This window comes from Chinchilla lanigera, unplaced genomic scaffold, assembly GCF_000276665.1.
Source record: "Chinchilla lanigera isolate Chin_1 unplaced genomic scaffold, ChiLan1.0 scaffold00019, whole genome shotgun sequence".
In the NCBI taxonomy this organism is placed as follows: Eukaryota; Metazoa; Chordata; class Mammalia; order Rodentia; family Chinchillidae; genus Chinchilla; species Chinchilla lanigera.
In genome coordinates, this window is record NW_004955420.1 from 11801178 (window position 1) to 11814026 (window position 12849).

The window sequence follows — 12849 nt, forward strand, 5'->3', positions numbered from 1 at the left end:
AAAGAAAAAGTCCTATACTGAAAAATCCCACAGCAAAGTACTTGTACATAGGAAACTCTAGCTATTAGTTATGACCATTATTTCATAGACTGAGCTGTGATCGCTTTTGTACTGTTAGTTTTAAATGTAGTACAATTCTTTTATTATTGCTTAGCTTGTACTTAGTATGTTGTGTTTCAAAATAATACTACACTGTTTAAAAGTACGAGTTATGCTCTAACAATAACTATTCCAGAAGGAAAATGTTGATGAGAAATCAATTCAATCTATGCTCAATATTTCCATAAGATTCTACCCCAAAATAAATAATGCACTAAAACTTGCTGTAATGATGTATGCCTTGTAGTCCCAGCTACTCAAGAGTTGAGGCAGGAGGGTCACTTGATAGCTCCAGACCAGCCTGAGTAGTACAATGCCACTCCGATCTCAAAGAAAAAAATGTAGTAAAAATTTAACAAGAGCAAGAGGTTTCATTATTTCTCTATACCTTGCCGTACTCCCGTTTCAATCCGAGTGGAAAGGTCTGCATGAGGGGTAGAGAGGTGTACCAGCGGTCCGGCCCCCGGCATAAAGTCATTGTTAGGGTCTTCGGCATATATCCTAGCCTCAAAGGCATGGCCCTGCAGAGGGATTTCTTCCTGGCTCAAAGGAATCTTCTCTCCTGCTGCAACCTGGGAATAGAAGAATAGTGCTTCTTATGAAAACCTACCTTGCAGCACCTTGACTTGGTCAACGGCCTTGCACTTTTCTCTAGAAAATGTATATTTGGATTTTGCGACACGGCTAAATAAAAACTATGACTATATCCATCCACTTGAGTATCAGGCGAAACAGAAACGGATTAAACAACAGATGCAACTTGGGAACAGCCTACTTCCAGTGGGTTTCTAGAGTTTTTAAATGGCGGCAGGAAAACCGATGGCTGATTCACAAAAATAAAAATCAAGCCGAGCATGGTGTACACCCATGTAGTGCCAACACTTGGGAGGCTGAGGCAGGAGGATCACCAAGAGATTGAGGCCAGCCTGGGCTACACACTGAATTCAAGGTTACCCTGCACTACGTAGGGAGACCCTGTCTCAAAAAATCTAAGTAAATAAATAAATAATCAGTGGTAAATATGCTCAAAATCAAAATTTCTTACTGACAAGATATTTTTAATTTTCATTTAAAACAGTAGCACTTAGCTCCCAAATCAGCCTTTTTTTTTATATAGTAAATGATCAGTAGGTATTTAGGTCTATGTTCACAGCCAAGAAAAGAGCGCAGTGGCCTGAGTCGTCCTGGGCTATGGTTTCCTTCAGCATGCGAGTGAGGAAGCAAAGGGCCGGGCATGCGATGATGCTTCAGTTTTATTATGTTGCTGTGCGATCCAGCTTAGGAACAGGGGCGCTGTTATTGTCGAGAGCTGCTACAGTTCTCCGCACGGGGCTATCAATGCAGCACCTTGCTCTCTCCCACCCGTATAGCCTGGAGAAGTCGACTGGAGGGTGCGTGCTCATTTTCTTTCCTTCTCTTTAACAAGCTTGCAGCGCACACATGTTTACATCCCTTGTGTGGAGCTGGTTCGCATACCTAACACATCTCATCCTCCATCACTGCAAAGGTCCAGTCTCTCTTAGTTACTGCTTCAGGAAAAAAAAAAAAAACTTCCTTTTCCCTTCTGGCACCGCTTCCAGCAGTTTCCAAACCCTCTACAGTTTTTCTAACCCTTAATAGCCTGTATGCCTGGTTTTCATTAGTTCGTAAGGCCATTCGGGCCCAAAAGAATCTTTCAGCTCATTAAAACCACTAATCATCCCCAAAGGGCCGGCAAAAACAACAGCATGCTGTTTTTGAAGTCTTGGGAAGACAAAATTATCAAAATAATCAAGACTTTAGCAACACAGCATGGAAAAAATAATTTACATTTAGTGCATACAAAGAACCAAGGCTCCTAGCTGGCTAAGGCAATGCGTGTCTGTAATCTCAGTACTCTGGAAGGCTGAGGCAGAAGGATCACAAGTTCAAACCCCACCCGGGCAACTTAATGAGATCCTGTCTGGAAATAAAATATTAAAAAGAACTAGGGATACAGATCATTGTGAAATCCTTGGGTTCCCTCTCTGTTGCAATAAACAAACAAGATCCAGAGATTCTGCGGGACTCAAGAACATTGATATGACTTAAAAATCTGGGGCAGCTGGAGATGTAGCTCAGTTGCTAGAGCACTTGCCTAGCTTGATCCCCAGCACTGTGAAAACAACAAACAAACAAAAATCACAGCCAGGCATGGTGGCACATGCCTGTAATCCCAGCACTCAGGAGGCTGAGGCAGGAGAATTGCTGCAAATTCGAGGCCAGCCTGGGCTACAGAATGAGTTTAAGGCCAGCCTGAACTGCACAGTGAGGCCCTGTCTCAAAAGAAAAAAGAAAGAAAAAGAAAGAAAGAAAGAAAGAAAGAAAGAAAGAAAGAAAGAAAGAAAGAAAGAAAGATCGGTTTTCCTATTAAGAAAGGATGAGGTAAAATCAATTGTTTTCAATAAGAGAACAAAAAGAGCTGAGCTCTTATTGTATATTTTGAGGAACATGCTTTATGGAACGTCGTTTCCACCAGGCCTCCAGCTGTCTGCAGTAAAGAACGGTTTCAGGGCTATGGCTGGGATCAGAAAAGTCGGTGAATATTTGTATTAGAAACGTTACAGTAAAAGATGTGTTACCATGAACCCTGCTCAGAATTCGCACCCTCGCTTCAAACACAGTCATCCCAGCATCCCTGCTGTGCTCTCAGGCAGTCCGGGGAGGCTTCTGTGTTTTCAGTGGCATGGTTGTAGCTGCCCTGATGACCTAAATCAATTCCAAATATTGACCTTTTGCGGTCATTTTGACTTTGGAAATAAGCCAGAAGTTGAACGGTTCCAGATCCAGCGGAGAGGTGGCTGACAACACACTGTGATGTTTTTATTTGACAGAAAATACTGCACCAGAAGCCAAGTGTGACATGGAACGCTATCATGATGGGGGATGGAACTGCCCCCTTCTTAGGACATTTTCTCCTTCTTCTCCTTCTTCTCTTTCTTCTCCTCCTCCTCCTCCTCCTTCTTTGTTCAGACTGGCCTTGAACTCAATATGGAACCCAGACTGGCCTCACACTCACAGTGATCCTTCTGCCTCAGCCTCCTGGGTGCTGGGATTACAGGCTTCCTCCACCAAGCCCAGCTTTCTTAGACCATTTTCTCTGCACACTGTTTCTTAAATAACAAGCCCTTATGATATTCGGAGTTCACTGTAGCATTCCTGGATACAAACTCAGCTTGAATGATTCCATCAAGGTTAAAAAATCACAATCAGGGGGCCGGGCATATAGCTCAGCAGAATTGCACCTGCTGGCAAGCACAAGGTCCCAAGTTCAATTCCCAGTACAAAAAAAAAAAAAAAAAAAATCACAATCAACAGCACCTTTGATGCTGGGTCTTGACAGCTATACTTTTTTGCACAAGAACTGGGTGATTTCCATTGAGCACCCCTAACTCTGGGCTCTGGATCACAACCAGAGACCCAAGGTTCATCTCCTGAGATGACATTTCTTTAAAAGCTAGACCCTGACGTGGCAGGATTGCGTAACGCCCATGAAATGTATAATCTGTGACCCATGATTTATGGCACATTTCAAGACACACCTTCTCTCAACTTTAGCTCACAACCACCGACTGCACTAACAAGCTGACACTTGAACAATGGGACTCAAGACTCCACATGCGCTTCCGGTATTGAAGAACCCTGACTTCCGGTTGGACAGCACCCAGCAGCAGCGGTCACCATATTCTTTTTTAAATCACAACTCATACTGCTTTTATGAAATACAGGAAACCCATCACAGCAGTGTCAAATGCTTTAACAGTTTCTAAACAGGGACAATGGCTACTAGGCATGAACATTTGCTTGTGGCCTGGCAACAGTTTCTAAATCAGTGCTTTCAGGGCTGGGGATTTAGCTCAGCGGCAAAGCGCTGCCTGGCAAGCACAAGGTCGTGGGTTTGATTCCTGGTACCAGAAGAAAAACAAAACAAACAAACAAACAAACAAACTAAATCAGCGCTTTCCAGGGACCATTCCCTTGGCTGCCTCAGGAGGCATCTGTCCTGCCTCAAAGTCTAATGATGGAGCAGCCCGGAATGCTGCAGCCTGAGGTGGACCCCTGTGGCTTTGGCTTGAGACCGCATGGTCAGGACAAGTCTAGGTGACAGCAGCTCCCTGCTCCTGAAGGGAAATGAAGGAAAGGGACAACTTAGGACTCTGAGTGCCCAAAGTGCCAAGAATGTCACCGCCGCAAATGTACCTTTATTTTTTTTTGTTTGTTTGTTTTGTTTTGTTTTTCTTCCGGTACCAGGAATCGAACTCACGACCTTGTGCTTGCCAGGCAGGCACTGTGCCACTGAGCTAAAGCCCCAGCCCCGCAGCTTCACTTTTTAACCTTCCCTTTTCCTGTTCTCATCACAACCACCAAGAGGGGACTCCTGTCCAAAGTGACACCTTTCAGGATGCCAGAGGCAGGCTACTCTGAAGAGGGGTAAGAGGCGACATATCCGTGTGCCGAGTCTCCACCATGAACGTATTCATTACATGCCACAAACATGTACTGACGAACGAGGAAACGTTCTCACCCTAAGCTGCCACTCCACCAAGTCAGTTCCTGTGATCATCTCAGTAACAGGATGTTCTACTTGCAGTCTTGTATTCATTTCCATGAAGTAAAAATTGTGCTGTGAGTCCATAATAAACTCCACTGTGCCTGAGAGACAAAACACGATGGTCACGTGTCAATAGCACGTAATCAGTAGCAAACAAGATCTTACACACACAGCTCACTGACTTACGGATGCCATCGTTTGATCATAAATGTTTTACATTTCATGAAGAAAACATCTTACATTTTACAGCAGCAAATAAGTCTAAGTTAAAAATAGGACTCTAGCTGGGCGTGGTGGCACATACCTATAGTCCTAGTACTTGGGAGGCTGAGGCAGGAGGATTGCTACGCGTTCAGGACCAGTGAGTTTAAGGCCAGCCTAAGCTATACAGCAAGACCCTGACTCAAAAAAATGGGCTCGGCATCAAACTTAGTAATGGAAAAATATATTTGGGATTGTGAGCAAATCGTAAACCCAAATTCTGAATCGGTCTCAGCTACTATAGTAGTGAGACTCTGGCTGGACTATGTGTTACTGTCCCGGATCCCATGAGGCCTGGGTGTCTCACACCACGACCATCTTACTCTAACTCCATCGAGAAAAGCACATTTCCCCCTGGATTGTGAGCTCTTAGCCTCTTCTCCCTCTCTTCTTCTTCTTGTTTTGAGACAGGGTCTCACTTTGTAGCCCAGGCTGGCCTTGAACTCTCAGGGATCCTCCCATCTCAGCCTCCCAGGTGCTGGGATTATAGGCGTGTGCCAAGAAGTTTCTTCTAAAGATCTTTTCGCCAGGGATACATTGAAAAACTGCTCAGCAACTAACCCATGTGTGTCTACAGCGTCTATACGGCCTACAATCTTTCTTTCTCTCCCTTCCTTCCTTCCTCTCCCTCCCTCCACCTTTCTCTCCCCTCCCCCACTCCTTGTCCCCTCTCCCCCCCTCCCTTCCTTTCTCAGGTAATGGAGATGAAACCTGGGCCCTTGTACTTGCTAGGCAGGCTTTGTTATGGCTTAATTTTAGAAACGGACCTCATTGGGGCTGGGGATTTAGCTCAGCGGCAAAAGCGCCTGCCTGGCAAGCGCAAGGTCATGAGTTCAGTTCCTGATACCGGAGAAAAACCAAAAAAAAAGGAGAAACAGACCTCATTATTTAAATGTAGGTATTCTGATTTTATCAGCTGAATATATTCAGCACACTTGCAAGAAATGTTAAAAGTTCTTCAGAGGGAAGGAAAATGAGATAGGCCAGAAACCGTGTTCACATAAACGAAGGAAGAGCACAGGAGAACAAACAGGTGAAGGCAATATAAAATGTTAATTCTCTTAGTTTTGGCTGATTTAATAGATGAGTTTATTCAAAATAGGAAGAGCAATAATGACTTTAATTATACATGGTTACACATTTCTGCTTATGTATAAATGAAATGTACAATTACAATAACAGAGGGACAAGAAGGAGACATTGGGGATATTTTATTATTATCAGGTACAAGCTATTTGAAAGTAGATTTGGGCCAGGTGTGGCAGTGCATGTCTGTAATATCAGCAACCAAGAGGCTGAGGCAGGACTGCCCTGAGCTCCAGGCCAGCCTGGGCTACACAGTGAATTCAAGGTCAGCCTGAACTGCACAGCCAGACCCTGTCTTAAAAAAACAAAAGCAACAAAAAAAGTGAACTTGAATTAGCTGTGGATGCATATTACAAACTCTAGAGCTACCACTGAGAAAACTTAAAAAAGTATATATATATATATAAAATTGATATGCTAAGAAATAAAATATAAAATATTCAAAACCGCAAAAGGTGGCAGATACAGAACACATACCTTTCACAAAAATTAATTCAAAATGTATTATGCGCCTAAATGTAAAATGCAAAACTACAAAATTCCCAGAAAAAACTTAAGAGAACACCTAGAATATCTGTGGATACAGTAAGGACTTTTCACATACAACACCAAAGGCATGAAAGGAAAAACTGGACTTCATTAAAATTTTAAAAACCAAGCCAGGTGTGGTCACCCACATCTGTAATCCCAGTAGTTGGGAGGCTGAGACAGGATTGTTGCAAGTTCGAGGCCAGCCTGGGCCTCAAAGTGAGCTCAAGGCCAGCCTGAACTGCATAGTGAGACCCTGTCTCAAAAAGACCAAAACAACCTAAACAAACAAACAAAAATTTTTAAAAATCAGACTTCTGACCGACAAAAGACAGTATTAAGGGAACGGGCTCACAAACCTCAGACTGAGACAGTGTTTGTCAAAGGCACCTAGGACACCAGAAAGAAAACAAGTTGGGCAGGAAGCACGGGCCTATAATCCCAGCTTGTTGAGAGGCTGAGACAGGAAGATCATGAGCTCAGGGCCAGCCTGTGGAATCTGGCAAGACTCTGACTCAAAAACTAAACAATAAAACATAAACAATCCAGCCAGGCGTGGTGGCACATGCCTGTAATCCCAGCACTCAGGAGAATCCTTGCGAGTTCAAGGCCAGCCTGGGCTACAAAGTGAGCTCAAGGCCAGCCTGAACTACATGCATAGTGAGACCCCATCTCAAAAAGACCAAAAAATAAATAGATAAAAATAAATAATCGATTTTTAAAGTTAGGGTAAGACCTGAAAAGACATTTCATAAAGAAGATATGTGCAGGTGGCAGGTGAGCAGCACGAACATTTAACATCACATGTCGTTAGAGGAGTGCAAGTTAAAACAAGAGGGCAATGAGTCAAAACCACAAACTGCCAGCTCTGATCGCAGGGGGTCGGGCCAGCAGGAAGCCTCGATGCATTACTATGCGGTAGGAATGCGCCGGCAGGGTCTCTTTGGAAGGCACTTTGGCAGTTTCTTCAGGAACTAAACATACTCTTACTATGTGATCTGACAGTCCTGCTCCTTGGGATTTACCCAAATGAACTGAAAGAAAATTATGTCCACATACAATCCTGCATAGGAATGTTTATAGCAACTCTGGCCATCCGTGCCAAATGTGGAGGCAGCCGGGAGGTCCTTCAGTAGGAAATGGACACCTAAGCTCCAGGATAGACAGAAAATTGAGCACTGTTCAGCGCAACAGAGAAATGAACTGGAAAGCTGTGACAGGACGTGGAGAAAACTGAAATCCACATTACTAAGAGGGACAGGCCAATCTGGAAAGGCAATATGATCACATGTGCTATAGGATCACGCTACGTACACCTTACCACAGCAAACTGTGGAGGCACCAGGGCCGTCAGTGGTTGCCAGGGCGCAGGGGGCTCAGCAAGATGAGTAGGCGCAGCACAGAAGATGCTTAGGGTGAGAAACTATATTCTGTGAGATACTACAGTGCCAGTCACATGCCTGCAACCCCAGCACTCAGGAGGCTGAGGCAGGAGGATCGCCTAAAGTTTGAGGCCAGCTTGGGCTACATGGTGAGTTCAAGGCCAACTTGGACTACACAGCGAGACCCTGCCTTAAAAAAAAAAAAAAAAAAAAAAAGCTTCAAAGCCACTGATTTAAAAGCTATCCATCTCTCTTACCTTCTGAAACTAAAAATAAATGAGTTGGTCTCTCCCGTTAAAAACACATTTTAACATACCTGCTCCAACATAATTCACAGCTTTAGCAGCTCTGACGGCAGCCTCTCCCAGCTTTCTTCTTACTTCAGGTTTGATACCAGGCTATAAAAAATGATTGAACACACGCTTCCATGCATACCTTGCCGTACCAGAAATTTCTATCAAAATACAGTAACATTATATTTTATGTATCAAAGGACTGCAATAAAAAGGTAAGGATAGTGGTATACACCCCTATAATCCCAGCACTCGGGAGGCTGAGGCAGGAGGACTGAATAACTGTACGAATATGAAAACTTTCAGTAATTCCCATCTTGCTTCAAGATGATACAGAAATCTGAATCAAGTGCAAATGATTTCTTGGGATATAGTGAAACCTGGAGATTCTAAGTTAACATGCAAGATTCATACAAAGAAATATATAAAGAAGCAAAGCTTATTTTACCATTTAAAATAGTGCTTTATAGACATATGTATGCAATCACTGTTTAAAAGTAGGCTTTATGGTAATTATTGGCATGTACTTCAAATGGCACAACATACTCTGCAACAGAAATTATGGTTTTTTTGTGTTGTTGGTTTTTTTGTCGTTTTGAGACAGGGTCTCGCTACGCAGTTCAGGCTGGCCTTGAGCTCACTTTGTAGCCCAGGCTGGTCTTGAACTCACAACGATCCTCCTGCCTCAGCCTCCCAAGTGCTGGGATTACAGGTGTGCGCCATCACGCCAGCAGAAATTACATTTTGAATACAGTGTAGGAATAACAAATTGATTCACTAAAAAACTCAGATTCTAGGTTTTGTGGAAATACATACTGCAAGAAAAAATATCATGTATCTAACCCATGGTAGTGGTGACCCTAAAAGAAATATAAATCCACTCGGGAGGCTGAGGCTGAAGGATCGCAGTGAGTTCAAGCCCAGCCTGGACAATACAGCGAGACCCTGTCTCAACAAACAAACAAACAAACAAAGCAGGTCGGCCATGACCCAGATAACAGCTTAAACCAATTAAAAGAAAATCTCAAAGAGATGCTAACCGTTAATATTAGGGGGCAAAAATGAGAGGGACCCTCCTTCCTCCCCAACACACCCACTAACACAGGGAAATAACTCATGTATTTTAGAAGCATCTGAAAGAAACAGTCGTTAAGACAAGAATCTTCTCTATAAAAAACACGTCTAATTAGCAGACCACCCTGGTCCAGTCCTGTAATTCATTCCGGTTCATTACAATTAAAAATGTGCAGCAGGGAGGGCGAGGACCGAGCACGTGTCCTCTGGGTGCTGCGGTGGACCGGGAGGCCCTGAGCGAGGGAGGAGAAGCGCGCGGACCCGCTGCGAACACAGAGCCAAGGAGGGTGCACAGCGCAGGGCACCGCTTTCCCGCCCCGGCCTTACCGCGGGGGCCTCCTCAATGATCTTCTGATGCCGCCTCTGCACGCTGCAGTCCCGCTCATACAGGTACACTGCGTTGCCATGGTGATCGCCAAACACCTGGACTTCCACATGCCTGTTCAGAAGCAAACGTGTGCGTGCGCACTGATCTCCTCTGGCAAGGCTGAGAAATGGCACGTGCGCGACGCCACACGGGTTGCTAGCCATGTCCAGGAGACCTCCATCTTTTTTTTTTTTTTTACATAAATAAGATCTGAGGGGCTGGGGATTTAGCTCAGCGGCAAAATCGCCTGCCTGGCAAGTGCAAGGTCGTGAGTTCGGTTCCCGGTACCGGAGAAAAACCAAAAAATCAAAAATAAATAAATAAATAAATAAATAAAATTAAGTAAATAAATAAATAAATAAGATCTGATATTTTGACCTTAAAATAGAGGTTATGAATGTAGCAAGGGATCTATAATCTTGCAAAAAAATTCAGTGAAAAAGTTTCCATTTGTGTGATGACCTTGAAAGCATCAGAGAGGCTGAGGCAGGAATAGCATAAGTTCGAGCCCAGCCCAGGCAACTTAACATCTTACAAAGACCCTGTCACAAAATAAGAAAAGAAAAAAGAACTGGGGATGTGCTTCACTGCGAAAGCCCCGGGTTTAACACCCAGTGCCACTAAATAAATAAATAAATTCACAAACTGTAGTCATAGTTCATATAATCTCAAAAAGCCAATGAAAACTAACTTTCTATGACTAGCTTTCCTTTTTTTTTTTTTTTTTTTTGGAGACAGGGTCTATGTAGTTCAGGCTGGCCTCAAACTCACTATGTAGCCTCAAACTCCTAGTGAGTTTGTAGAGTAGACTTCAAGGCTGGCCTCAAACTCCTAGTGATCCTCTTGCCTCAGCCTCCCTAGTGTTGGGACTACAGGCGTGCACCACCACACACCATATCCATGACTAGTTTTCTTTACACACTTTCGTCAGATTTTATAAACTATAGAAGACTGAAATAAAAATGGCTCATCTGCAAGAGGTTTAAGAATAAGTGAGTCTGGCATGTAGCATACACTCGTAATCCCAGCACTCAGGAGGCTGAAGCAAGAGGATAACCACAAGTTTGAGGCCCGCCTGGGCTACGTACAGCCTGAACTACAGAGCAAGAGCCCCTGTTTCAAAAAAAGAAAAAAAAAAAAAGCGCATTCTTCTTAGCAGCTTTTCTGTGGTTTGTTCACACTGTAGCCCACTTCACATATTCACTACCATAATACAGAAATGAGTGATTGGCAATTTTTTTTTCAGTTGACCAGGTTAGGCTAGAACATGCAGTCCTCCTGCCTCAACCTCCCAGAGGGCTGGGATTACAGGTCTGTGGTTTTGTTGATTTTTTTAAAAAATAAAAACTTTCAAACACAGATGACATTTTTTAAAAAAGCCTTAGTTAAGTGAAATAAATCAGACACACAGTATCTTAATATTAAATATCACATGGCTTGTCTTAGATGAGAAAACCACACTAAAACCAAAGTGCAAACTCAAAGGCGCATAATAGGTAGTAGAGGGCTAGATCACTCTCAGAGGGGAGGAGGACCGAGAGATAGAAGGAAGGGGAGGAAGGGAATACAAAAAGAAGTGTGCCGTGTACACATCCGACTATACACGAAGATGTAAACAGTATGTACTGCAGAGGGATTTAAAAAACAAAACATACAGGAGGCTGAGGCAAGAGGATCAGCCGTGAGTTTGAGGCCAGCCTAACTACAGAGTGAGACTCTCTCTCAAACAAACAAAAGAACAAACATAAACAAAAACAGAAGGGGATCAAGGGGGGCGAGGGGAGGGAAGGGCAACGGGAACGGAATTAGGACGCACTGTGCACATGCATCCATTTCCCACAGGAATATAAGCATAATACTCTGTGCAGTGATAAACAAAAGCTTTTAAAAAGCTTTGTGAAAGCCTGGTAGAGGTACTGCTGCAGCACAGTGAGCCATTCTTATCATTCCGGGTCACTTCATGAAGCACCTCATTCACCCACTTGGAAGAATTTACGGTCTTCACCCATCACCCTTCCTGGAGGTTCCAGTTTTGAATTGTTCAGCCCAGCTAGCACGCTCTCTCGACAAAATACTTACAGCTGATTTTTCTTCCTTTTCTTTTCCTTTTTTGATGTCTTGCCTTATTGATCCTTCCTCCTCATTTACTCTCCCCTAAAGCCATAATCACCACATACACGAAACTATTATCGCTCTTGTTCCTGGTGGTGGTGGTGTGTGTATAGGGGGGCGTGTGTTGTGCGATGCTGGGGATGGAACCCCAGGTCCTGCACACGCTAAGCACATGCTGTAGCACCGAGCCACGTCCTGTGTCCTGTTGCTACTTTCTGTTAACTCAATGTAGAGGGCTGGGGATTTAGCTCAGCGGCACAGCGCCTGCCTGGCAAGTGCAAGGTCATGAGTTCAATTCTCGGTACTGGAAAAAAAAAAAAAAAAAAATAAACAAATAATTCAATGTGGAATACAAAAAGGGGATTTTAGTTCACTTACTCCCTCTCTAATGCTTTGTCTATGTAAACCTCAGTTTCCAACCTTTGAAGAATTTGTGTTAATATTTCTTGCCAGGCAGGTCTACTGGTGACAATTTCCCTCAATTTGTGTTTTCCAATAAAGTCTTTTTAGAGGAGGGTTTCGTTGGACACATAAATATGGGTTGGTCAGTTTTTTCTTTCATATTTCACTGTGTTTTTCTTGCTTACACATCTTCTCGTGGGATTCCTTAACTTTGATCTTCCATAGTTACCACCCCCAGAGCTGCCTATTTGTCTTTCACTTCCTGGAGTCTGAATACGATGTGCACAGGTGTTGGTGTGTGTGTGTGTGTGTGTGTGTGTGTGTGTGCGCGTGCACACACGTGGAGCGGGGATTGAACTGGGGTCTTGTGCATGCTAACCAAGAGCTCTACCACTGAGCTGTTTGCTCAGCCCACAGCTGGATGTATTTTGCTGTTTCTCCGGCTTGGAGTCCTCCTCTGAGACTCCTAGCTCTATAGTTTTGTGTCTCTCATTAGTTTGGGAAAATTCTTGGCCATTATTACTTCAAATATTTCTCCTGCTCCTTTTCCTCTTTTTTTTTCTTTTCTTTTTTTTTCTTTTTTGAGACAGGGTCTTGCTATGCAGTTCAGGCTGGCCTTGTGTAGCCCAGGCTGGCCTTGAACTCACAACAATCCTCCTGTCTCAGCCTCCTAAG

At 43.7% G+C, this 12849-nt stretch overlaps 1 protein-coding gene across 2 annotated transcripts in view; it reads right to left on the bottom strand.

Moving 5' to 3' along the window:
• The window catches only part of Mccc1 (methylcrotonoyl-CoA carboxylase 1 (alpha)), a 46399-nt gene that overhangs the window by 19516 nt on the left and 14034 nt on the right, over positions 1 to 12849 (bottom strand). For both annotated transcript variants that reach the window (XM_013513582.1, XM_013513583.1), the window contains 4 exons: positions 9621 to 9732; positions 8243 to 8324; positions 4643 to 4770; positions 488 to 671 (listed from right to left, as the gene is read on the bottom strand). In XM_013513582.1, the coding sequence (XP_013369036.1) occupies positions 488 to 671; positions 4643 to 4770; positions 8243 to 8324; positions 9621 to 9732 (506 nt within the window). The remainder of the gene's footprint in view (positions 1 to 487; positions 672 to 4642; positions 4771 to 8242; positions 8325 to 9620; positions 9733 to 12849) is intronic.